Genomic DNA, 26,635 nt, shown 5'->3' on the forward strand with positions numbered 1-26,635 from the left:
TGGATAATACATTTTATTTATAAGCGCCTTTCAAGACATGCAAGGACACTTTACAATCACTTTTGATACTTCATCCTTTTTTTTAAGCCATTTTAATATTTTAGTGAAAAACGAATGCTGCACCCTGTCCTCGCATCTCTCCTTTCAATGTTTTGCGCAGTGCATACTGGCAAGTTGGACTCCAAGTTCAAGGCGGTTTTGGTGAACTCCACCAAGTGGCAGTACTACGGCACACCTCAAGTGGGCGGCCCTCTGCAGATGACCTGGAACACGTCCCTGGTCCGAGCCCCGAGGGTCAACATCGAGCTGTGGGGTTACAGGGAGACGGGTGAGGACACAGCTGGTTTGACAACGTCTAATTGAAGTGCTGGGGCCGAACCCATTATTTGTACGTCTACGACTTGAGTACATTTTCAGGTACTGCACTTTACATGAGCAATTATTTTTTCGGACAACTCAGAGGAAGGCATTCATTTAAAAGTGCCCGCTTGTGAAGGCATCGCAGCACCTTAATCTCCTTGTTTTTTTTCCACTTCACTGCAAACTCGAGTTAGCATATTGCTAAAATCTATTTTTCCCATCTATATTTAAATTCCCTCTTACTCCTGGTTATTCATTATAATTTTTGTTATCAAGAGCTAATTTAACTTTTTTTTCAGTTCACAATGTTAACAATGCTATGCGAAGACGTGAAAGCATCAGTCAAACCGATGCTAACTTGCTTAAAAAAAAGTTTGTTATTGCCTATATATGCCACAAGATGGCGACAAGACAATACTGTACTTTTCTATTACCTCATGCAAATAACATAGGATTGCAAGAAAAAAAAATGCAAATCCACAATTATACAGGGTTGCTATTAACTTATACTGAATTAAAGCGCTGAATCAGTAGTTTTCCAAAAGTTTTTTTCTACAAGAGTATTTGTAGAGGAGTGTCTAATAAAGAGATGTGTTTCTGAATGCCTCCCCTCCAGGAAGGCCTTATTCGGACCAGTGGCGTGCCCAGTGGCGGTATCTTTACTCTCTTGCTACGGATAGTGCGAACAACGGCAGCTTCACTTTTGTGCCTCAGCCGTCTCCCGAGTTCTCAAGCTGGGAACTCGGAGCACTCCGGGTCAGCTCCAATGAAAACCCAAACGGCCTGATGTACGTAGTCTTATTATTTTCTTTCTGTGAACATAAAGTACATATGACAGGACAATCAGACTAGCACAAAACACTAAGGGACGAGGAGCAATTACTATAATGTTATAAAGACGCACAATCAATATTATGCACTGTTACGGACACATTACATTAGAATTTATGATCCATATGCCCTCACTGTTCAAATGTGACTGCAGAGTAAAGGACTATATTATTTATATTAAGTGACCACATAACCTCGACCATTATCATAACATCTTTAATTGCACGCAAGTTTCTATGTGCAATAGAACTATTACTGTCTTTCTTCTCTCTATCTATTCATCCCGCATCTAGCTTACTAGCTAGCTATGTTGCGAGCTATCTATTGTGGTAGTTAGCTTTCTATCTATCTAACTAGCGTACTAGCTAGCTATGTTGCAAGCCATCGATTGTGGTAGATTTCTATCATCTATCAATCTATCCACAACAAATTCAACAAAAAATGAAGAGCCCAGTTACCTGCATACGACTTCAGCGGATTACGATAACTCGAATGACTGATGATCTACCCTCGCATAATGGAAACGCATAATTTTAGAAAGCATGTTTCCATTTTAAACGGACATTATGACAATAAGTTAAAAAACAACAAAGGCAATTGTGCTACCGTTACTACAAATCGCCAAGCTTTTGTTGTATTTTCTCATCGAGTTCCAATGCGTACATTACCGGCGTAGGAATGTGGAAGCGGCGTGGACAGAGGATCACGCCCTGGCCTGGCACCTGGACCAGAAGTTCCGTGAGAACTCTCAGGCCTGGGCGCTGGACAAATGTTTAGCGTGGGACCGGCTGGAAAACGACCTGCCCAACTTTCTCAGCGAAATTATCGACTGTCCCTGCACCCTGGCGCAGGCCCGAGCTGACACGGGCAGATTCCACGTAAGCGGACGATATTCCAACATTTGAATAAAATTCTAAATAATTGTCCCACGATATCAGGGTACATCATTGGCATCCCTGCTTCATCTCAGATTTTTTTTATTACGGGTTTTTACAGTGATATAGGCCAATCCGAATTTAAAGTTGCGCCCCTTCAGTGTCGTACCACACTGTGCCAAAACATACTGAGCAGTACTGAGCTCAACTGGAAGAGCTTCAGCTTGATTAATAGCGAGAAGAAAAGGCAGAGACGATCCTCTACTGAGCTGCAGTAATAGTCGTTCCCTCCGGACGGAGAGTATTGTTGTGTGTAAATGTTGCCGCTACGTGTGTTTTAAGTAACAGTTGCTTTAAGGTTTAAAATGACCCTAATATCTGCGCTAATTTATCATGAAGCTAGCACTTTAGTTAGATGAAAGTTAATGGTTTGGTTGGGCATTTTAGCAAGCACATTGGTATCGTTTATTCATTTGGTAACAATAAGTTAAAAGGACGTAGGCAGTTATGCTATTAGCATGACAATTTGGAGAACTGTGCGAGCTGGTCTTCTTTTTGTTAATTTCTTCACAGTCAGCAAGGGACAGCAGGCACTAACCAAGGCTGGAGAGAGTTTCTTTTAATACCTTGAAATGTGTTTAAAACTAGTGGGAGTGGTCAAACAATGTCAAAATTGTTTTAAATGGTCTCTGTATTATTTTCACCGATCGCGCTCTTGACCCCCACACCCCTTCTTAAAAAAAAAAACAGACTCAACATAGATTGTAATGCTCTGTTTTTTAGTAATTTTTTAATCTCGTGTTTCATATTTAGACGGATTACGGCTGCGATATGGAGAAAGGCAGCGTGTGCACGTACCACCCAGGTAGCATTCACTGTGTGAGGGCCATACAAGCCAGGTAAGTAACGTAACTTAGCGTTGCTTAACCGATTGAAACCATTTGGTGAATTCCAGATTTAAACTCCTAAACGAATGGAGAAAATGATCAAAACCACCTCAAATTCAACATTTCACAAACGATTCAAATCTTCCAACTTTTTGCTGAATTCCAAATTGAAACGACACAATGAATGGAGATGTCACAAAATCACCTTCGTTTCAAGAATTTCTCACCCAATTGAAGCCATTTAAGTTTTTGAGAAATTCCACAGTTTTCATGAAAATTGTCAAATGAACGGATGGATTCCATCCAAGTCGTCTCAGATTCAACATTGCGTCCGCAGTCCCATGTACGGGGCGGGTCAGCAGTGTTGCTACGACAGCAGCGGCGCTCAGGTCCTGACGGCCGACTCTATCGGAGGGAGCACCCCAGACCGTGCCCACGACTGGGGCTCACCCCCGTACCGCGACCCCCCCAGAGTCCCCGGCCAGTCCCATTGGGTGTACGATGTACTCAGCTTCTACTACTGCTGCCTTTGGTCAGACAACTGCCACTACTACTTCAAACACAGACCCTCCAGCGACTGCAGGAGATATCAGCCTCCCACTTCAGGTCCGTTCTCATTTAAAGTCGCTCTTTGGCATTTGCGTGATTAACATTCAGATTTTCGCCAATCTAGTCCTTCCACATTTCTTCACAGATTCAAACCAATTTCAAATTATTCAGCTCATTCAGGACATCTTGAGAATTATTTTACATATTGTCCAGATTCTCCTATTTTTATATTATTCCACGTTTTCCAAGACATCATTCCAAAATTATTGCGGGCATTGAGCATATTTACGTACACCTTGCACATGACTACATGGATTCAAGCTAATACACTTGAATTTGCCAATTCACGGCATTTTCGCAGTTTCAGAAGAAAGTCCCCAAATTTACTGAAATTTTACATATTTTCATTCTACCATTTTATTTCTCCACCAAATCTATGCAGGGTTATTGATATTTTGGAATCATTATCGTTTCGATATAGTTCGTTTTAATTTCAGTTTTTATGTTTTAAAATGAGTTTGCATTAATTAGTTTGCAGAGTAGCTTCGTTCGTTTTTATCAATCATAGTTTATTCAAAATTGCTTAGTTTAAGTATAGTTTTCATTCGTGTTCATTTGTTTTTAATAAAATGTGTATGATTTGTCTGCAAAATTAAAAAAAAACCCACAATGGTTAATACTATGGAATAACAATTAAAAGAAGTTTGTATAAAAACATTTTTCAAACAGTTATCCACCCACAAATAAAATACAGATAGTGTCTTACAGTCCACAGACTTTGAATTACAATTAGTTTCATCCATAATACCGCTGCTGCTAAAGGTAAGAAGCATCATATAAGCTTGGATGTCTTGTTTGTAAAGTTGCCAGCTTCCTATAGTGTATTTGTGGCTTGGATTCCTGTTGAGAAGTATTAAATCCCGTTGTACAGTGTACTATTTTTATGTACTGCATATTGATAAAGATGTATGAACCAAAAAAGAAAAACACTTCTTACCTAGCGTCGCTTTTCGAGCTGAAAATGTCAAACAAATGGCACCACTCCAGCCATAACAAACGCAAACTCGTCGCTTGTTTGACGTCATCTGACAACACTCTTTAATTGGCTAATGCTGGTTGACGTTTATATAAGCGACACACATTAACAGGACTACAACCCCTAGACAATTATTCGACTGTCCTTTTCCCGGTTGACAGCGTGCTGTAATACCAAAATAAATGCATTTAAAGTATCCCAAATTATCATGTATTAAATTCATTGTCAAAGAGGAAAACGAATGACATTTTGTTATAATCACGGTTAATTTTAATTAATTGTGCGAACGTAAAATGTAGTTTGATTTAGTTTCCAAACGTTATTTTTGTAAAAACAAAAAACACCGCATTTTATATTTTTAAAAAATCACAAAATTAATGGAGGAATTGAACATTTCTAAAATATTAAATGCTAACCTATTTTAAAGATAAATACGACTGAACTGCACCTAGCCAAAATCATGTCGATCAAGATGTCGCCGCCGTTGGACAGTCTGCATTGATGCGGGTGGATGGATGGCTGCTGGAGCTGAGGATGAGGAGGAAGGAGCATGTTGTGAAAGCAGCTGTTGTGAAAGCGGTATAAAAATAAAGATGTATTGTATGTACTAAATAAACTTTCAGCCACTGTAACAAGGGGCACAGTGTCAACATTTAATTGATTCTGTCACGTATCACAAAAAAGCGCTCCCATACCATATATTGCGACTCACTCATCTCCGTTTCTGTCCTCAGCTGTCGTGTTTGGCGATCCACATTTCATAACGTTTGATGGCATCCGCTATTCTTTCAATGGCAAAGGCGAATACAATTTGTTGATCGCTCCCGGGAAGGATCTGACAATCCAAGGCAGAACCGAGCAGGTCAACGGTGAGCTAAATACGTCGATGATTGTGTTGTAGGTGCACTTCCACACCGTTTGATAACATTGTTTTTCGCCTGACAGGAAGTGCAACCAAGCTGTCGTCGGTGGTCATGAAAGAGGCCTACTCAGACATCATTGAGGTGCGTCTGTTCGCCGGTGATGACAACCTGCAAGTGCTACAAAATGAAAAGCAACTTCTGTTCAATGAGCAAACCTGGATGGACCTGAGCGGTGAGGAGAAACTGACCAAAGATACAGTAGGTTTGCTAAAAAAAAAGAAAAAAGAAAAAAATCATGTTCGTTACTCAAATTCTGCACAAAGCATGCCAAAATGATGCCATGAAAACAGTGGACACCGCATACTTGTGTTTCAGTATGTGTGGATTTACATTTTCCCAATTTTAAGATCCATCCATCCATCCATTTTCTAATCCGTTTACCCTCACGAGGGTCGCAGGCGTTCTAGAGCCTTTTATATATAAATATATCCGCATACCGGTATATTAAAAAACTATAATGTGGAAAAAACATCTTTTTGGGGAGCGAATTTGCAAATGCTAAATTGTGTCTTGAATGTGTGATGTTAGGTGTGTTTGTGTTTTCACCTTCCGGCACAAACGTGACGGTGATGTTCCCCAGCGGCGCAGGCGTAGATGTGCGTCTCCGCGGCAATGCCATTACAGCAACGGTGCTCCTCCCGGAAGAATTCTACAACTCCACACAGGGCTTGTTGGGCAACATGAATGGCGTGCCTGGCGACGACCTGCTTGCCGCCCACGGCACAGTGGCGGTCAATGGCAGTAACGCCGAGGAGGTTTTCAGCTTTGGGGCCAGTTGTGAGCATTTTACAAATGCAATAATTAAATTATAAATATTAAAAAAAAAATTGTGATCATTTTTTACTTAAATAAGCCGTTGTCCACATTACTTTCATATAATTTTGGAAATATTTTCTTTTTTTTCTAGGGGCTGTTTCCAACACATCTGCTTTGTTCACGTACGATTCAAAATACCTTTTGGACACGTTTTACAATTCTTCAAGACACGACCCCGATTTTATTCCAGAGTTTTCAGTCCCGGAGATCCCTGATGACCCGTTCTATAATATCACTTCAGACATTTGCTCTGGAGATGACTCTCATTTCTGCAGGTAGGAAATGCAAAACACGACATAACGAGACAATGGAGTTGAAGCAGGTCAGTAAAAATAAACAACAAAATACACGTCAGCATGGTCTCACGACCATACAACAAGTGCACTGTGTGAACTCATTGGTATTGGTTGACTATGCCTGGATTTTGTTTTTGTTTTCAAACAAACAGGAATTAGCATCAGTGTATTGGTAATCATAAACCTTCAAACAACTGCTACTTTAACACACACAGAGCAGCAACACGTACAAATAGGGCCGGCTATATATTACACTGAAGTTTTTGTTGTTGTTTTTAACTGAACATGTTGATTTTTGCAGGTATGATATTTTGGTAGGTCGTAGTCTAGAGCTGGGAAAGGCCACCAAAGTCTCATTCCGCAGTCACATGTCTCTTGTGGAGGACTTGAAGCCTGGTGAGTGTTTGGCCTGGATAATGTGGTTATTAGCATTGGAAAAAATATAACATTTATACTGTAGATACGTTTTGGAAAGTAGTTTGAGTTATTATTATCAATTTCAGCTTTATTTTTATTTTTTAGCATGTGAAGTTAATTGCTAAGGTAATGGCTACGCTAATATGTAACTAACCTCTCTCCTTTTACTCCATGTATGTTATTGTTTGACATGTTCTGTAAACTGTTTAGCTAAATTATTAAAACATTTGATTGGTAAAAGATTAGCATTTAAAAATGTAACGCTAATTGTTAAGATAATAACGCTGCTAAAAATGTAATTAACCTCTATCATTTTAATTTGTATATTTCATATTATTGTTTGGCACAAAATGCATAAAACAAAGAATAAAGTAAATTCATATTTAAAAAAATGTATTTCAAAATCTTTAGCATTGCAAGCTAGCATGAGCAAGGAAGCATTTTAGCATGTGAAGATAATTGGTAAGCTATTCCGGGCTAATATGCCATCAGAAGCTTTGTATGTTAGCATTAGCATGTCACAATCTAATCCAACAATAAAAAATTCAGTTTTTGTTAGTTCATTTAGTTTTATTTCTACGTGTAATATGGACTCCCTGTTCGCGTGTAGTGATTTCCTGCGGTTGGCTGGCACCGCCAATCGACGGCAAGAAGGAGGGCACCACCTACCTACAGGGGGCCACGGTACGCCTGCTTTGTGACGACGGCTTCGTGTTGCAAGGATCGGCCGAGCGCACCTGCCGAGCAGACGGCACCTGGTCAGGAGGCGACACATTGTGTGTCGTTCAAAGTTCCGGTACGTCAACTTTGAGTATGAATTTTAGACCATAGCTAATACTACTACTACTACTATCAGCACTAGTACTACTACTACTTTTTGCACCATTATTATGTATTACTAGTTCCTACTCCTCTCATGACGACCACGACTGAACTGCTTTTCACATTTTGCTTCTTTGTTTTGTTTGGTTTTATTTTTGTCAGATAACAACACGGCCATTATCGCTGGTTCCGTGGTCGGCGCTCTCCTGGCGATTGCCCTAATAACAATAGGCCTCGTGTTCTGGGCCAAAAAACGTGACAGGTCAAGTAGTATCATTCAGATGTCATGATATCGTCTTGTTTCCAATCGGATGAAATGATGCAATGATCGATGTGCCGTTTTCATGTGTTTGCAGGTTGAGGAGATCTTCAGCGAGATTAGTGTAAATCTTTAACAGAGTCCAGTTCACAGTGGAGTCGACCCATCTGTATGGAAACTCAGGCAGTAATACACTCTTTGTCTTCACTAGTATGACAATTCAGGGTACTTAGTACAACAAATGTATCAGATTAATAAAATTTTTCACAACCAGTGCTGCATTTAGTGAGCTGAATATTGTATGAATGCTCAAACAGCTTTCCAAACACAAAACAGTGTTGATTGACCGGACTGGTGACGAAGTGCTGCTTCCACGAGTGAAAAGAAACTGTTCCATTGTATTTTGTCGATGTTGCACAATGACTTCCAACTGTGAGAATAAAGCTAACTCCGCCTTGAAGTAGATCCTCAGCAAAAGGTCATTGGTGACTTTTTCTTTTCTTCAGTGCAGTTTTAATTTTGGGCATTGAGCTTTGAACACGATTGCCTGGTGAGTATTGGAATACATTTTTGGAGGGGGGGGGGGGGTATTGTACAAGCACTAACTGTGCAGGTCAACATTTTATGAGAGTCTATCGTCATGTTTGTGTGCCCTGACCTGGAAGTTATAGCATCATCAATTTGACCTATTGGTGACTGTATCCGACTGCTTAGCACATCTGCCTCAGCACAGAGATCGAGGGTTCGAACACGGACCCCGGCCTTCCTGTATTGAGTTTGCATATTCATGGGATTTCTCCGGGTACTGCGGTTTCCTCCCCTAGTTCCAAAATGTGAATGTTACATTAATTGAACTCTTGAAGTTGTCCTGAGGTGATTTATGATTGTGTAGTTGTTCGTCGATGTGTGCCCTCCTGTTGGTGTTATCAGATTAATCTAAAAATATAGGCTCGATACATGTAATTTCTATTATTTTTATGACAGTATTTCGTTTTTTCCACTGTAGTCCTCCCATCTAGCTGCCTATTTATCTATACCGACGACCCATCTTCACATCTGCTTGTCTGTAGTGACGTGCGTAATATAGTAAATTGAGCGTGCGTAGTATTGCAGTGTCTCTTTAAGGGAAGGGGGAGTGTAAGAAGAAGCGGTACCAAAAAAAGAAGAGAGAGAGAGAGAGAGAGAGAGAAGAAGAGATGAATAGAAGACACGAGAGGCACCTACCATGACCAAGTGCGCTGTAAATGTAGGACACACATCCGAGCCTCCGAGCGGCGTCACATCGGGACGCTTGGGCACCATGTCCGGACTTGCCTTTCGCCACCGGGCTGCCGCCATCCTCCAGCCGAGCATGGCTGCCGTCACCCGGGGAAAGCCTGCCTCCTCTCCGGTGCCACTAAATTACATCACATCTTTCCGCGATTATCAATGGTAGGCATTGCGTAATTGCCACCTCCTCCCCCTTCTCCTTATTATTTTTATTTGTCAACCCCCCCCCCCCCCCGCTCCCCCACCCTGCGCTCCTCACCCCACCTACTCACCGCTTGAGGAGAATCACCCCATACGGAGGTGCTTGGTTTTGCATTGATTGGCTGGAGGATGCCCTTTTCCCGGCCAAAAGGGACTCGCAGCCCGCATTGAGCGGAGCTGCAGGATGCGCGTGAGGCCGGCGGCGGACGTGTGCTGCATTCGCGGACGTCGGACACAACAAGAGCGGGCCTGCTGCGTGGATCGGCAAGCAGCCGGTGGGCGCCTCCAGCACCAGCAGAAGCGCGGCTCTTCCTCTGCTCCTCGTCCCTCCTCCGCGCTGAAGGAGCATGCTGCCGGCGTGAAGAAGGGATGAGGCCGCCTACAGGGACTCCAGCGGGCCACAGCTGCGGCCTCCTTCTTACCAAAACCGGCGGCGGCGACGCCGCTGCGGGACCCGCGAACGCAACACCGTCACCGTCACATCAGCATCTTTGGTACTTGTCACTGTCGTCCGTCGATTGCATGAAGTGTAAGAACAAGAAGGGAAAAAAAGGGTAATGCGCGTGTGTGAAATGGGGGGGGGGGGGGGCGCACACTCGCGCTATGCTATGACTACATCCATCCGTAGTCATGGCAACCACATCCTGTTAATGGATGTCATTTTCCTCCTCCTGCTCTTCCCTGTTCATCACCTTAAAAAATCTACTCACGCTGTTCATATGCTTTTGTGATTTAAAAAATGACAGAAAAAAAACTAACTTGATCCACACAACTGAATAAAAAGATCATAAGGGGAAGTCATAACTAAATATATATATATATATATATATATACATACATCAGATGTGTTTGCAAAAGTGTGCACACCCTCAAACTAACTTGGACTTAATTGGAAATCAGCACACATCATTCCCCAGTTCAAGTGATTAAAGTTCATGTTTTAGTAGGCTTTTCCCAGCATTTTTATTTTTTATTTTTGCTGAAGGTTTTTAAGCCAACACAGAAATGGGACTGCAAAAATGTCAGGAAAAGCTTGCTAGAACTTCTGAACTTAATCACTGCAAACAGTGCGTTGACTGTCTCTCAGAATGAGTCGACATGTGATTGCTCGATTCTGATCAACACACATCGTCGTTCATAAGCGGGTGTGCGCACTTGTGCAACCACCTGATCTCAGTCGGTTGTTTGTCCTCTACCTCCTTTTTGTTTTTAATTTTAGTTGCCCAGGTTGTACACTTTACCAAGGTCGCTGCGTGTTTTGCAGGTCATCAGGGAGATCCAGGAGCATGAGCAGAACTTTGAGCTGCGGGAGCAGATGTCTGGCTACAAGCGCATGCGGCGGCAGCACCAGAAGCAGCTGATCGCCCTGGAGAACAGGCTCAAGGCCGAGATGGACGAGCACAGGCTGAGGCTGCACAAGGAGCTGGAGACGCAGGCCAACAACACTTACGCCGAGCTGGAGCGGCTGGCCAAGCGCCACGCCGCTCAGACTGACAAAGAGGTACGCAGAGTTGCTGGGGGAACGGTTTACGAAAAGCATGCTAGTACGCATGTGCGTCTTTTGGCTGTTGGCAATTTGCATTGATTAATAGTGGCATTACATTTGTTGCTAGTAAAGAGACAAGCGCACATGATGGGGACATGTTGGGGACCTTCTCTGCCTTATCTTCTTGCCAAACTGAGAGTTGCTCGCATCCTTTATGAACCCCTGAAAATATTGGCTTGAAATTGTGAATTGTGGCTGGGAAAAACACCATGATCTGATGATTATAAAAATGTGCATGTTGATGATTGCGATGATCATGATGATAAGAATGACCATGAAGATGATTGTGAGGATGACAATGATCATGATGATGACAATAATTATGATGATGATTGTGATGATGATCATGATAATAACAGGAAAAAAACAATGATGATTATGCTCAACAGAATGACGATGATTATTGTGATAATAATGATTGTGAGGATCGTGATTGAAATTATGACGACAAGGACGATAGTTATGATGACAATGACAATGAAGATGATGATTATGACGATTATAAGGATGTCGTTGAAGACAATTGTGATGACGATCATGACGACAATCCTGATGTTTTTGATCGTGATTACGCAGATGACGACAATAATCACGATGACGACGATAACAAAGATGACGGCGACGCTGGTGATTGTTTTGATGACAATAACGACGATGGTCATTATGAAGCGGACAATGATGGGGGCGATGACAATGGCAAAGACGCCAATGATATTGATTGTAATGATGATGACGACACGGATACCGACAATTCTGATGATCATGTCGATGACGCCTCCTCACAGATGAAGTCGGTGGCCACAGAGGAGCGGCGCATCCAGCAGCAGATCGCGGCTCAGCAGAAGAAGGAGCTGACGTCCTTCTTGGAGAGCCAGAAGAGAGAGTACCGACTCTGCAAGGACAAAATCAAAGAAGTAAAAAGACACCAAACACACAAAACCAAATCCGACACACCCAAAGTACGTTTTCTTATGTTACTGCCTTTTTCCAAAAAAAATGTTTTCCTCAAATTATACAACAGTCAGAAATTACATGGATCTTCATTTTTTCATTTGGCTACTATGTTTTTATATTTGTATTTCTTTTTTGATATTTTATTTACAGTGACTTACTTTTATCATTGTCTACCATTCAGCAAAGTGGTGACATACCGTGTTAGAAAATGATTTTTTTTCCTCAGCGGAGAAATTCCGATCAAAATCAAACGATATTGTCACAAAAATGTTTAGATTCCGTAAAACAAATCAAATTTTAAAAAAATTAGCTGAGAATTAAAAGTCATTTTCCTAATCAGTGATGCAAAATTGGCCTAAATCAGTTGGAGGAAAAAAAAAAGTGTGATCATCTCTACTTTCTCATACCATTAGAGGGCGCCTACAAATCACTGATGGATTTTCTTTTTGTATTTTGGTGCGCGTGTTTTCCAGGAGATGAGCGAGGACCCCTGCACCCCGAAGGAGGAAAAACAAGAGCGTCTGTCGCGGCACAAGGAGACCATTCAGCGTTCTCAGGCGGACGAGGAAGCCAACCTGCTGGCGCAGCAGCGGCTCGTCTACGAGAGAAGCTGCCGGGCTCTCAAACGCCAAAGTCTGCTCAGGAAGCACGACTTCGAACAGGAGCAACTCAGAGAGGTGTGTGTGCGCATCTTCCTATTGGCAAACACATTGGGGGCGGCGTTGATTTTACTTTTTTTTGTTTGTTTTTAATGTACAACATGCCCTTACGATTGTCCAGTCACCTCACCTGGGTGTATGCCGCTTCTCTCGCCTTGCCGCCGACGTGACGTCTCTCTGGCCAACTGTCCCTAGGAGCTGAACAAGAAGAGGAGCCAGAAAGAGATGGAGCACGCCCTGATGATCCGCCAGGACGAGGCCACGCAGGACCTGGAGCAGCGGCAGCTTCACGTGCTCCACAAGCTGCGTGTGGAACTCATGCGGCTGCAGCACCAGACCGAGCTGGAAAACCAGGAGGAGTACAACAATCGCAGGCAGCGCGAGCTCTTGCGCAAACACACCCTGGAGCACAGGCAGCAGCCAAGAGACCTCAAGGTGAGCCTGGTACACCTTCACAGATTGACAACCCCCCCCCCCCCCCCCACACACACACACACCCACACACCCACACACCCACACACACGAACCCAACATAAAAGACTGTTTGCAATTTGAAAACTGACTCCATTCATTTCAAGTGAAATGTGGAATAATGACCGACATGAAAAATGTGGCAAATGACTTGGTCCGTCCTTAGACGCTGGAGCTGCAGATCAAGAAGCAGTTCCAGGACACGTGCAAGGTTCAGAACAAGCAGTACAAAGCCCTGCGCAACCATCAGCTGGAGGTTTCGCCCAAAGGGGAGCACAAGAGTCTTCTGAAGGGGTTGAAGGAGGAGCAAACCCGCAAGCTGGCCGTGCTGGCCGAGCAGTACGAGCACTCCATCAACCAGATGATGGCCTCGCAAGCGGTATGCCCAACAAACTCCACTTGCAGCGGTCATTTTTTTTCTCTGAATTGTGAGTAGGGCTGCACGATTATGACCAAAATCATAATCATCATCAGGGAAAGTTTGCTTAGCTTGATGCTAAACCACTATGAAAAACACCACTGATAGGCTAATTAAACTAGCATCAATCTTGCAGTGTTATAAACTTTTAAACAGCAAATATGAAAATGCAAAGAGAGGCGTAGACAAATATCACAATACTCACGGAGTATGTATTCTTTATCTTCTGCAAAGAACGACAAATATTACAGCAACTTCCTTTACAGCTATACTGCCCCCAGGTGGCCAAGGCACGCACATCAGAAGGCGCAGCACAATTTTCCTTGAATTGAAGCTAAAATGTGGCAGAAAAAAACGGTTGAATACCTATCTAATTAAATCTCATATTCGATTGAACGATGTCATGGGAGAAACTCCCTGTCACCACGATTTACTGGGAGGAGGCCGATGACTTTGCATGCACTGCTGTGTCCACACCAGATGCGGTTGGAGGCGGAGCAAGAGGCGGAGTGCGAGGCCCTGAAGCAGCAGCTGAAGCAGGAAATGGAGCTGCTGGACGCCTACCAGAGGAAGACCAAGTCCCAGATGGAGACCCAACACGAGCGAGAGCTGCAGAAGCTCGAGCAGAAGATCTCCATACGCAGGGCCCACCTGGAACAGAAGGTAGGTACTCGTCACCTGTTGCTAGGCAGGTTATATAAGAGGGGGAGGGGCTTGGGGGGGCATGATTTGACATGCTGTAAACAAAAGCACGAGGTCAAGACAGTTTTAATGAGTTATGCGTTTAGAAGATAAAAGATTTGCAACAAACCAGAGGACCTGCGTAGCAGGTAAAGGACAGAGAGAGGCGGCAGGTACAGAAAGTCAGACAGGAAACAAATAGTCCTCATGATTCATTGTTTAATTTAACAAAGTAATTAGTTATTATTTTTATAGAGATTTTTTTCTTCCATTGTTAAATTAAACATGCTTTCAAAAAAGTTTAAGTTTCAAATCACGTTTGCGCTGTCATTTGTTCCTAGGCAGATGCTATAGGGCACAAGTAATTGTGCCCGAAAAACGGAACGTGTGTGTGTGTGTGTGTATGTGCGCGCAGATGGAGGAGGAGCTTTCGGCTCTGCAGAAGGATCGCAGCGAAAGGATCAAAACTCTGCTGGAGCGTCAGGAGCGAGAGATTTTGTCTTTCGACAGCGAGACTCGCATTCTGGGCTTTGGCAGTCTGGGATCTCTGGACTTGTTCCTCAAGGACGACAACAGATGAAAGTGGACCGGCGGCCACATTTTCTTTCCTTTTCTTCAATGGACATTTCCGGCAATGGCGGACAACTCATTTCAAAGCGACAAAATGCCAGAATCTTTGCGGATCCTGTCAGTCGCCGTGTTGGGATTATTCCTCCTCCTCGTCTCGATTTTTGGTATGAAGTGAATAATTCAGGAAATTTTTTGCTAAAATGGGCACTTTGCCATGTTTCAGTAGAACTCCATTGTACGTGTGTGTGTGTGTGTAGAGCAGGGGTGGGCAAAGTATGGCCAGGGGGGTCATCTGAGCTCAATCTGTTCTTTTATCCGACCCGTAGAGCAAGAGTGCTGGAATATTTGGTGCATTAATTTAGCCAATTTGGGTAATTAGCATACATTGATTCATTACCATACATTTTGTATTCATTTTTCTTCCTCAATTAATCATTCTTTTCTTTTTTTGCCAAAAAGTGATTATTTTACACCGATAGTAAAATCAACACATTATATATACTGTATGTATATTTACATTTTTTGGGGCAGATTTTTTTACTTTTCAGGAACACGAATAACGGGGGTGGGGCCCCATTCTAAAGCCATAAATTATGACAGCAGTAATATAATTTTGGAGAAAAAAATAGCCAATTATTTAGTTAAATAAATACTGTACATAATTATCACATAAATGTCAAGAAATCAATAAATCCATTCAGCAAGAATTGAATTGATCTAATTAAGCGGGTTCCCATAAAATATTTCCAAGTACATGTCAAAATTTGCAAAATTTAAAAAAATATCTGAGTGGTTAAAGCCAAATTATGGATTTTAATTCTTGACACTCTATTGAATTAAGTCAATATAAAGTGCAATATAACGGAGTGCTGTTTTTCTCACGACACGTTACAATTATTTGTTTGGGCACAAGACGAAAGTTAGCAATGAGGTCAATTTGACATCCACATTTGATTTTTGACCTCATCTCTGATTGAGTCGTTGATGTTCCAAAATCCCAACGCGGCCCTCGAGCACAAAATGTTTGCCCACCCCTGATGTCCAGGACATTGTGGAATGTGAGCTTGGGACCCCCTCTCTCCTTAGTCTTCTTCTTCTGGCTCTTCTTTTTCCGCCCCTGGTTCTTTTTCTTCTTCTCATCCTTTTCGTTTGTCTTGTCCTTCTTCTTCACTTTCTGGTTCTTTTTGTTGCTCAGTCGTTCCTCAATATCATGAATGCAGAGTACGGTTTCATGAACTCGGCGAATACCCTCTCAAAAATCCCCCCCCCCCACCCCGCCCCGGCTCTGATGTTTTCCCGTAAGATGATAAAAACGGGGGAACAAAATCCAAATGTGAAGGTTCTCTTCTGCTGTCAGTTCAGCCATTTTAATATCAGCACAAAATACATCTTGGGATACAGTATTTCCTTGCCAAGTCTTCACAAGTCACCAACCGAAGCATCCTTGGTTGAAAGGGGAAGTCGACCCCAAAATGTTCTTTCCAAGAATATGTTCTATGCAGCCCCACAAGACTAAACACGGCATTCTGAGTAAAATCCACCCGTTTGTGTCCATCTCAGTGGGCAGCCATTTTGTCAGTTGACTGAAAATTGACATCACAGTTGTTTGGGTTTCATGTAATGACCAATCATGGCTCACGTTTAGAAAACAGATGAGCTGTAATTGGTCGTTACTTGGGCCCTAAGCAATTGTGATGTCATTTTTCATCGACAGAAATTTTTTAAATTGTCACCCCCCAGAGATGGCTAAAAGCGGGTGGATTTTGCTGCGCAAACTCATATTCCACAAATGCAATATTAATCAGAATGCCACGATTAGACTACTAAAAGTACATAGAACATATTCTTGTGAAGAAAATGTTTTGGTTGATTTGCAAGCAGACGAGAACAAAATCCGGGTCTTCTTTATGTTCTTGGTTTATGCGACTTTTCAGTCGGAACAGGACTCATGACGTTTTTTTCCAAAATCACAAGGACACCAATTAAGAAAAGGCTCTTGTCTTTCTTGTTCTTCACGTGTTTCTTCAACTTCTGGTGCTTCTCCTTGTCTTCTTCAGTTCCTTCTTCCTCATCTTCATTCTTCTGGTTCCAGTTCTTGTCTTTCTTCTATTGGTTCTTCTAGTCTTCTTCTGGTCGTTCTTCATCTTGGATGTCTTTGTGTCTTTCTTCTTCCGATTCTTCTTCTGGTATTTCTTCCTCTGGTTCTTTCTTTTGTACGCCGTCTTGTTCTTCTTCTTCTGGCCCTTCTTTGTCTCAAGCTACTTTCTTCTTGATTTATGTATTGATTTATTTTTGCCTAGTTGTTGTTTTTCTGGAATGTGAACGTAAGCATCGCGGCGGCAGGCTTTTCTCATTGCATGCACTTTATTAGGGACACGTGACGCATGGCTCTGTAAATAAATTGGTCCACAGCATTCTAGGTTGCAACCCCCCCCCCCCCAAAAAAAAAGAGCTATGACAGATTCACATATGCCTTTCTTTCAGTTGTCGTGCCTTTTTTTTTTGGTAAATGTATTTATTTAAATAATTTTTCCATTTGCTCATCAAACTAGTTGTACATGACCAATGGTGAGAATTGTGCTGTTTTTTGGTATGAATATTTGTACTTGAGCATATAGCAAGAACATGCCCACCAACACCCGTCTATGTAGTCACTTGACGGATCTTACAAGTTTTTCTTTTTTTCTTTCGATAGTGTAGAGATTGTATCATAATGGTGGACAGACTCTCTCTCTCACACACACACACACACACACACACGCACACACACGCACACACACGCACACACACGCACACACACGCACGCACGCAACTTTTTAGTGGCTTTGACAACTTGGACACTTTTCATGGGAACTCAAACTTGAGATAAAATGCGTTTGGAACAGTTCCACATTTAAAAAAAAAAACTTTTTTCATCATGTGTTAAACCCTGTAAAAAAGAATTTAAGAATGGTAAAAAGGCCAAATTTAATTAGAGCTACCAAACAAAAATCCGAATTGATGTTGGATATTTTATTTTGAAATATCACAAGGTTTGAGAGCCCGTATTTTAGCACCAATATGGATATACTTGAAAATTATGACATTATTGTATTTTTTTAAATGAGAACGAGATTATTTATTTTAATTAACTATGTAAAATCTCCGTAATTATTCATATCTGTATCCTTTCATTGAATCAAATGATCAAAGCAGAACATAATATAATTTACTTACTTATTAATCGGACATATATTTACCCTTTATCATCATGAATTATACTAGTGGGAAAATTCTCAGAAAAAAATAAAACCAAAACAAAAAATGTAAATTAAATTAAAATTTTAAAAAAATGGACAGAGTTATAACGGCAGAAGAAATTTAATTTAAAAGAATTCTGATTAAAATAACACCGAACAATCATATGAAAAAAAACATTGTATATATTTTGGGACCCGGATATTTTATTTTATTTTATTTTTTCGAGTCCTTTATTTGCTGGTGGCCTGAAGCAATAATGTGACTCCATCAATAGAAGCCCCAAAAGGACATTGTGCACGCTGTTGTATTTTCAGTTACAGACATATTTCAATACAGAATAGAGGAATAGGTCCAAATGTATTCCTTATTGAAAAATATGGAATACATTTATAGAAAAATATCTGTATAGTACTGTATACAGTAAATGCACAGTACAATATACGATATATGTGATTACAAGTGTTGATTTATTCCATGCAAAGTGTCCAAGCAGGATGTTGCAACCCTGGCGGTTACATGTTGGGCGGGGGACAAACAAGGTCAGCTTTCCGCATTAATTGTGACCTAAGGGTTGGACTGACACAATATTTGCCATGACGTTCGTTGAACAGATTGCACAATTGTCATTTTTTTTGACCGAATGGAAGAACAAATCGTTTGGTGCTTCATTTCTTACACCAATTTTAGCCTTGTACCCCCTCTTTGCCCCTCTCACAGTCAACAGCACTCAGTCAAATGAAGCCCACGCTAAGATTGACTTTTCTTTCGCCAAAATGAGCCTCTTACAGCTGCAGTGGGCTGACTCCCTTTTCGGTGGTTTTGCAGGAGGCAGTTTTTGATCTGCAACTAAAATCGGAGGACTTTATCGCACATCTTGGTGATTTTTGATGCCAATGATGACTTGCCAATGATGATTGATTTTACGGAAGATGTGGCTTTCCTCAGATTTTGACAAATACAAATGACTTTTGGACTTGGACCATATTGAATACATACAATGGATGGTATCACTTGCACTTTTGTCTTGTCTTCATCTTCAGCTCTGTTGTCAAGGTTGCCTAAAACTGGAGAAACAATTTGGAATTAGAGAGAAAAAAAACCGTAGTGCAAGAGTGGCCCAAGTCCAAACATCTCTTGCACTTTTACCTAGGGATGGGCAAATACCAATAACAGGTTTTGGTATCGGGCCAATACTGCCCTCATTTTATTTTTTTACGTATGCAGGCTGCCGATACCAGACTCCGATACTTAAGGCAAAGGAAATCTCACATCAACTAAGGCTATGTTCAGATTGCTGGTATTATTGCTCAATTTGGATTTTAAAAATTTTTTTTGCTTATTTTCTCCGTCGTCAGCCATGACTGGATGGTGGTGACGTCTGTCGCTTTTCAATTTAGATAAAGTCGGATATTGGCGACCTGTTTATTCAGACTGAGGTCACATTGCAAAGAAACGGATATGTATCCGATTTAGGATCACATATGGAAGTGACCCAGGTCGAATTAAGAAAAGAAAAATTCTGAATTGAGGCATTAGACCGGGGCTGTCAAACTCATTTTTTGTCGCGGGCCACTTCGGAGTTACGGCTTCCCTTGGAGGGCCGATGTAAAATTTCAACGTTATTTATTCCCCATCACAATTTGGCATTTCGGTAAAGATTTAAGCAAGAATCATGAAAATTGACACACATGATTTGCTCCGGTGGGCCACATAAAATGATGTGGCGGGCTGGATCTGGCCCTCAGGCCTTGTCTTGGACACCTGTGCATTAGACTGCCATTTAAAAAAAAAATCTGATTCAGGTCACATATGGGCAAAAATAAATAATAAATCCAATATGGGTCACAGTCTGAACGTAGCCTTTTTCCTCCTAGGCAGTAGATGGCGCTATATTGCGGCAGTTTGACACGGCGATGAATCACCATCTCCGTCAGAAAGACGATTTGTGGTTCACAATGTTTTGTTATGGTGTTAAATGAAATTTTCGATACCAAAAGTACGAGAGCAGAGGTGGGGAACTCGTCGTCGAGAGATTTGAAAGAGTTTAAGAACGGTTGAATCATAAAAAGAATTTCTCACAATTCTGAAGGCAATAGAAACTGAGCACAAAACGGCTCCATGATTGAACTTAAAAAAAAAAAAATTCACAATACGATGATGTTCCTTGTATGCAGTAAGGCCTTTTTATGTGTGCAAGTGAAGCCTTCACAAGTCTAAAAAGTGCTGCAAGGCTCACTCTCTGTCTTCAAATTACTCATCAAGACACCAACACACAAAAAAAATATATGGCTTTCCCAACTTGGCCAATTGTTGCGCGAGATGATTTGGAGGATGATGATGATGATTTAGGTTTTGAAGCCGCGACTTTTTCGAGACATGTGTTTAGTTAGAACAGAAATATGAGGTGACACGGTATACAAAAATGATTGGGTGGATGAAGGGGAACTCTCCTAAACGACCCTGGTCACCATTTCCATTGTGGTTCCGACACAAAATAAATGACTATGTTGAAATACAACTTGATTGCTTCTTTTTTTCGGGTTGTATTTGTCATAAAATAAGCCCCCGAAAGATATAGATATATTTTTTTGCCTAAAATGATATCAGTTATAGTCTTAAAAAGACCCTTCCTAAATACATTGATTAATTGGAAACTGCCCAAAAAAAGTGTAAAAAAAGATCCTATTTCTTTCAAACAAAATTTATAAATTACTAGGGAATGAAATAAATTGGTCAATAAAAGCAAATTAAACAATAAAAATGTCAGACAGCTAATTACATTCATTTAATTTGAATTCATGTTAAAAAGAAACCAGTTCAAAATGAATATTTTAAAAAATATATATAATTTAAATGTAAAATATTAGCAAGATTGAATTACTTATTTAATGAATGTAAAAGATGTCAAATAGAACCATAGAACAGCATAAAATATTTCCTTATCTTACAATTAATACAAAATACAAAAATATTAGAAAGGTTAATTTAAATCAAAAATGCAAAAATAAATCAGTTTAGAATGTCTTTAATTATATTAAATTAAAATGGAACAAAATTATTATTGTGATTCCTAAAATAAAAATTATAATTTAACGAGTTATTTTTATAAATACAAAAAAATCATATTCAATAAATACAATTACAATGCAGTTTTGATTCTCAATGTAACAATATGTAAATTATGAATAAAAAACATGGCATTATTATTGCCTCTCTGATGTAGCGTAACATAGGAACCAAAATACATTAAACCGCACAACACGTAAATTAATGTTGAATGTAATCCATCATCATAAGTGCACGTGATTAGTCATTTAACACCCCCCCACCCACCCCCCTTTTATGTGTCAACCACCATTAGCGAGGGTTGAATTTACGTCATCAGGTGCCCCCAAGCGGAAGTGGCCGGCACGATAACGAGGCGGTGGCCAACCAGCAGGATTACACATTTATATTCTTTCCATTAAAATTAAAAAAAAAAAAAAAAAAAAAAAAAGACCAAAAAAATTATTGCGCTATCTGCCATCTTTCCAGGGCGCTTCCTCATTGCCCGACTCATGATGCAACAACGGCGCCCGAATGTGACCTCAGCATGACTGGGCTATGCAGGCCCTCGGACCAACACCACCCCCACCCCTGCCCCCTCCTACCCTACATTTTTGCGCACAAACAAGTAGAAGATTGAGAAAGAAGGCTTCCGCTGCTTCCTGTTGAAAATGCTCACATACAGTCAAAAATAAAAATACAAGGAACTTGTCCTTAGATTTGTCCTCCACCACACCTGCCCCCCATTAATAAACATTTCTGAATCATTTCTGAGTGTTTGAACACAATCAACACATCACTGTTTCATGATAAATCAAAAGACATACCGTAATTCATACATTTTTTTGCATTCAATTATTTACAAATCATCCATTAACTAATTATTGAATCCGAATGGTCATTTCCTCCCATTTCAACAAACGAGGCCACGCTGGGCAAACGCCTCAACGTGACCCGATGGGCATGTTCGGGCATTGTCCCTCGCCATGGCTCTTGCCAATAAAGTTGCATACAAAGTCACGGGCAAAAGGCCGCATCAGCACCAAGCAAAAGGAGGAAATTCTGGGAAATTTGGTTGCCTCACAAAAACCTTTCACGTCACTTCCCGAGATGACAAATATGCGGTTTGCGAGCACTTTAAAAAAACACAAGCTGGCCGGGGTGCAACATGAAGAGACGCAAGGGACGCTGGCAAGACCGCCAAGACAGAACTCAAGAGTGACGCTTGTTGCTGCCTGGAAGAGAATGATTGGACGCCCGCTTTGGACTCAGTGGATGAGTACACCAACAAGTAAGTGAGGGGGGAAACCGTCCATTTGGTATTGTGAGAACAAACGTTGACATCAAGATGAAAAGACAGACAGAAAGCTTGACAGGTTGATTGGCTGACAGTACAGACAGTCAGATAGCTTGAGACAGACAGACAGCTAAACAGAGAGATAGAAGGACAGCTAGACGGACACACAAATACAGACAAACAACAGACAGATAAATGTAGATAGATAACAAGAGACAGACAGTTACTGTAGCTTGACATACAATGACTAGACAGCCAGAGACAGACAGACAGCTAGCCTGAGACAGACGGACAGCTCAACAGAGACAGACAGATAAACACAAATAGATAGCAAGAGAGAGACAGACAGTTACTGGAGCTTGACATACAATGATTAGAGACAGCCAGACAGACATATCGATATAAATAGACAGAAAGACAGAGAGAGCGAGACAGATCGGAAGATGGCCAGAGACAGATAGATATGCTGAGTCGCATATCCAGTTGATGACCACTGTGTTCCTTTGTACCTGTCTCTCCAGCGTTGCTTGCTCTCCTGCTGCTCCTGCTCTCCACGAATTGGGTGTCCTCCATGAGGACTCGTCAGTGTTCTGAGTCCCTCCAGCGGCTTTCGAGGCTGACCAGACTGGCGCAGAAAGAATCTACGGACCTCGTCAAAACTTACGTGAGTCTGGACTCTCCCGGAAGTTTCTTGTTGTCACACCCCTGAGGATGGGTCTTAAATTTTTCCAACGGTGTCTCTCTCACTCCAGAAAGCCTCCCAGGGGGAAATGTCGGATGTCTTCTGTCGGGCGTCCCTACAGGACATCCCCGAGCCCGGCATCTCCGGCCTGGAGCCTTCCGAGCGGATGGAGAGCATCCTGGACCACCTGCAGGCATTCCTGCCCCACCTGAGGCGCATCTACGAGCAGCAGAAAGATCTCCAAGCCCCCGATAGTCCGGTTCTGGTCCAGCTGGGCCATGTGAGCCAACGCGGCCGGGACTTGGGAGCGCTGGTGCGGGCTTTCTTCTGGAACACCTTCCCCAACCTTCAGGAACCGGCCGAGGGGCCCACGGTCCTGGAACCACCGCCCCAGAACATCTTCCAGCAGAAGGTCTACGGATGCGTGGTGGTCAAGACCTACAAGGAGTTCCTGAGCAACGTGGCCCGAGAATTCAGGAGCCTCAAGGGCAAAGTGTGCAGAGGGAGGAGGCGCCTCAGATCCATGTGACACCAGGAAAACTACAGAGGGACTAACTTGACATCAGGCCTATTTATAATATTTATATTTAATATTTATTACACAAATGCTGAGAAACGTGCCATATTTTTGCATTGGGACGAGGGAATGGACTTCTTGAAGCATGGATGTACTAACGTGACCCAGCAGCTCAATAAAAAATAAGGGAAAAAATGAATAGCTCACTTTGTTCATTTTATTACATCATGACTGCTATTTACGAGGGCCGGTGGTCGACTGGTTAACGTGTCAGCCTCACAGTGCAGAGGTACCGGGTTTGATTCCAGCTCTGGCCTTCCTGTGTGGAGTTTGCATGTTCTCCCCGTGCCTGCGTGGGTTTCCTCCCACATTCCAAAAAATATGCATGGCAGGCTAATTGAACACTCAAGATTGTTCCTAGATGTGAGCGCGGATGGTTGTTCGTCTGTGTGTGCCCTGTGATTGGCTGGCAACCGGTCCAGGGTGTCCCCGCCTACTGCCCAAAGACACCTGAGAAAGGCTCCAGCACGACCCATATGAGGATAAAGCGGGTCAGAAAATGGATGGTTGGATGGATGCTTTTTAAAACTGCTGGGTTATGCCACTTCTAAGGCTTTTGTCACTTTGTTACGTCAATTGCGGGTTGGTCAAGCATTCCCTTCCGGCAACAGCAGTTGGTCGCTTGAGTGGGTCACTCATTGGTCAGTCTCTTGGGCTAGACAATAAATAACTGCTAGTCATTGGCCTTTCAATTACATTGACTGCTCGTTGTTGGTCACTTTTTGAGCCTCAGATTCCGTCAGTCATTGGTCCCTTTGCTAGGTTTGAAACTTATGCTAGTCATTGTTTGATTTATTAGGACAGACACTAACTGCGAGTCACTGGTCAGTTTATTAGGTTAGTCTGCTTGCATTATATTCGGTCGGTCACTGGTCGCTTGATTCCAGGGGTGACAAACTAATTTTTGTCGCGGGCCACTTTTGAATGTTGAATCGCACCTATCACATTATTACTTTTATTATTGTAAAATCTTAATGTCATTTATTACTTATCACAATTTGACATTTCAGTGCATTTTTTCGCAGGGATCATGCAAGTTGACACACATGATTTTCTTTCAGGGGGCTACATAAAATCATGTGGCGGGCCACATCTGGCCCCCGGGCCTTGAGTTTGACACCCGTGCTTTATTCGGTTGGGCACTTTCAGCATGCGAGTCGTTGGTTGCTTTTTGTTTTTTCTTGGTCAGACTCTTACTGCTGGTCACTAGTCGCTTTCTTAGGTCAGTCAGTGGTCACGTGATATCGTGATAGTAAGTCATTGCTGGCTTTATTAGGTCAGACACTGACTGCCGGTCACTGGTCACTGTATCTAGTAAAACACTGACTTGTTGTCACCGTTCGCTTTATGAGGTCAAAGAGTGGCTGTTTGTCACTTGTACTTATGAATATGATCGTTATTATGATGTGAACGTGGCCCAAATGGATTCGAGTGAGCCGGCAGCCGAATAAAAATCCGCAAAGAAGAATCTTTGTTGTGTCGGAGGCGTCATGCGTTGCACCTGACCTTGTCCAAAAGAAAATCAGGAAGCATCCCGAGACATCTGACTGCATGGCGACACGCGTGGCACACAAGGAAGCGCGTCTGAGCGCTCGCTCACTGCCGTCGAGACGCGACGCGACGCGACGTCTCGCCGCTATTTGAGAGGAATCAGACAAATTATTGCGCATGCGTCAAGGGACACTTGATTAGGTATAGCAGCTGTGGTTGGCCATCTCTGATGTAGGTCATAGATTGTTGGCATGACATAAGAGGTCCTTTTCAGATCACAAGCTGTCTGGAAACTGGAAGTCGGCTGAATCAAGTTCCCTTTAAGAACCGCTCGGTGTTATTTAAAGATACAAGAGCTAAAGGAGACAAGAGTCAGTTTCAGCTTCTCACTTGAATCTGGAGAAAAGAAGCACAAAAATAGAAATTAGAAAATGCAATTTGTGTTCAAACAAATGCCAGTTTTATTAATTAATAAATAAAACTCTTTAAGTACTACCCCAATGATCAACATTAAAATACTGTTGCGTGTTAATGACAAATAGGACAAAGGTTTTAAATATGAATTCAAATGGAATTTACTGCACATAAATGGAATAAATACAAGACCAAACACTTCTTTATGATTACTGTAAGTGCAAATGAATGAGACTTTAAAGTTAAATACAACTGACCTGTACTTAAGCGCTGACTCATTAGCGTATCGAGAATGACTTCAAATATATGTCGAGGATAAGATTTTGAAGATTGCAAACATGTATATTTTGGAGGTAAAGATATTAATTTTCTCTGAGTGGAATTCTTAAAAAGAAATATTTTTAATGAACATTTTGACATTAGAATGGTTTGAATTGGTTTAGACATTTTGAATCTGCGGTTAATTTTTCTTGATGGAAAATGTGGATCAAAAGCTTACCAACAAATTGGGAATTTTCTCATGGAAAATGTGGATTTTTTCCCAAGATTTTCTTTTTAATGTTGAATATTTTGAAGTCAGAATGCTAGAATTGGTGTAGGCACTGTCAATCTGAGATAGAAATTTCTTGATAGAAAATACCGAGGATTTTTTTGTTTCCCTAAAGTAGGATTTTTTTTTTGAATGCTGAACATTTCAAAGTTAGCAGAGTTTGAATTAGTCGAGAGATTTGTCGATTTGTAAAATGTACCAAATATATTTGGGAATTTTATCTTTAATTTTTTAAAGGAATGCTGCAATTTTTAAGTTCAATACTTTGAATCGCTTCAGAAATGAATTAATGAGAAAATGGTCAATTTAAGGTGAGTTTTCCAAATCTCCCCATCAATTCTACAGTAGCATTTTTTTTTATGGTTCTTGCACTCCAGGTGTTACCAATGAGTAGCATGTGCATTTAATGTTTATTTCCAGCAGAGAGCGGCAGAGAACAAGTCCTCCCAGACACAGGTGGCGATTCGGTTCCCATTCATGTGACGAAAGTATTTCAGTC

General features: G+C 41.7%; 3 protein-coding genes and 2 long non-coding RNA genes across 8 annotated transcripts in view; 3 read left to right on the forward strand and 2 right to left on the reverse strand.

Annotated features, from left to right (window-relative positions):
* Positions 1-4,643, reverse strand: part of LOC147191976 (uncharacterized) — a 17,785-nt gene extending 13,142 nt beyond the window's left edge. The window contains exon 1 of the long non-coding RNA XR_015103485.1: positions 4,500-4,643. This is a non-coding gene — a long non-coding RNA (uncharacterized LOC147191976). The remainder of the gene's footprint in view (positions 1-4,499) is intronic.
* The window catches only part of susd2 (sushi domain containing 2), a 9,809-nt gene extending 1,273 nt beyond the window's left edge, over positions 1-8,536 (forward strand). Inside the window, exons 4-16 of the mRNA XM_086134771.1 lie at positions 161-328; positions 977-1,148; positions 1,868-2,069; positions 2,880-2,965; positions 3,291-3,559; positions 5,273-5,407; positions 5,484-5,633; positions 5,990-6,238; positions 6,369-6,552; positions 6,875-6,969; positions 7,601-7,786; positions 7,975-8,074; positions 8,169-8,536. Of these exons, the coding sequence (XP_085990897.1) occupies positions 161-328; positions 977-1,148; positions 1,868-2,069; positions 2,880-2,965; positions 3,291-3,559; positions 5,273-5,407; positions 5,484-5,633; positions 5,990-6,238; positions 6,369-6,552; positions 6,875-6,969; positions 7,601-7,786; positions 7,975-8,074; positions 8,169-8,199 (2,027 nt within the window). The 3' untranslated portion in view covers positions 8,200-8,536. The remainder of the gene's footprint in view (positions 1-160; positions 329-976; positions 1,149-1,867; positions 2,070-2,879; positions 2,966-3,290; positions 3,560-5,272; positions 5,408-5,483; positions 5,634-5,989; positions 6,239-6,368; positions 6,553-6,874; positions 6,970-7,600; positions 7,787-7,974; positions 8,075-8,168) is intronic.
* LOC147191979 (uncharacterized) lies at positions 5,168-10,123 on the reverse strand. Of its 4 annotated transcripts, none has more exons than XR_015103482.1 (3): positions 9,613-10,123; positions 9,296-9,467; positions 5,168-7,745 (listed from the first exon to the last, which is right to left on the reverse strand). It is a non-coding gene; the product is annotated as an uncharacterized LOC147191979 (long non-coding RNA). The 4 variants fall into 4 exon arrangements; XR_015103484.1 differs by having other exon boundaries at positions 5,168-6,546; positions 9,613-10,120; XR_015103481.1 differs by having other exon boundaries at positions 5,168-7,727; positions 9,613-10,117.
* taok3b (TAO kinase 3b) lies at positions 9,608-14,996 on the forward strand. The gene is made up of 8 exons (XM_086134776.1): positions 9,608-10,035; positions 10,806-11,042; positions 11,873-12,001; positions 12,515-12,718; positions 12,896-13,135; positions 13,338-13,550; positions 14,070-14,252; positions 14,686-14,996. Exons 2-8 carry the CDS (start codon positions 10,857-10,859, stop codon positions 14,848-14,850), a joined length of 1,320 nt encoding a protein of 439 aa, XP_085990902.1. The 5' UTR covers positions 9,608-10,035; positions 10,806-10,856; the 3' UTR covers positions 14,851-14,996.
* Positions 14,997-22,235: 7,239 nt separating this feature from the next.
* On the forward strand, positions 22,236-23,820 carry m17 (IL-6 subfamily cytokine M17). Its single transcript, XM_086134777.1, has 3 exons — positions 22,236-22,416; positions 22,944-23,086; positions 23,175-23,820. Exons 1-3 carry the CDS (start codon positions 22,236-22,238, stop codon positions 23,631-23,633), a joined length of 783 nt encoding a protein of 260 aa, XP_085990903.1. The 3' UTR covers positions 23,634-23,820.
* The last annotated feature ends 2,815 nt before the right edge of the window (positions 23,821-26,635 follow it).

Source organism: Hippocampus guttulatus, chromosome 17 (assembly GCF_054856545.1).
Source record: "Hippocampus guttulatus isolate MCC_2025c chromosome 17, RoL_Hgut_1.0, whole genome shotgun sequence".
Taxonomy (NCBI): Eukaryota; Metazoa; Chordata; class Actinopteri; order Syngnathiformes; family Syngnathidae; genus Hippocampus; species Hippocampus guttulatus.

Coding starts and splice junctions, on each gene's coding strand:
- taok3b (XM_086134776.1), top strand. CDS start 10,857: ATGTCTGGCTACAAGCGCATGCGGCGGCAGCACCAGAAGCAGCTGATC. Junction 11,043..11,872: donor CCGCTCAGACTGACAAAGAG/GTACGCAGAGTT, acceptor GCCTCCTCACAG/ATGAAGTCGGTGGCCACAGA. Junction 13,551..14,069: donor AGATGATGGCCTCGCAAGCG/GTATGCCCAACA, acceptor TGTCCACACCAG/ATGCGGTTGGAGGCGGAGCA.
- m17 (XM_086134777.1), top strand. CDS start 22,236: ATGACAAATATGCGGTTTGCGAGCACTTTAAAAAAACACAAGCTGGCC. Junction 22,417..22,943: donor GTGGATGAGTACACCAACAA/GTAAGTGAGGGG, acceptor CTGTCTCTCCAG/CGTTGCTTGCTCTCCTGCTG. Junction 23,087..23,174: donor CGGACCTCGTCAAAACTTAC/GTGAGTCTGGAC, acceptor CTCTCACTCCAG/AAAGCCTCCCAGGGGGAAAT.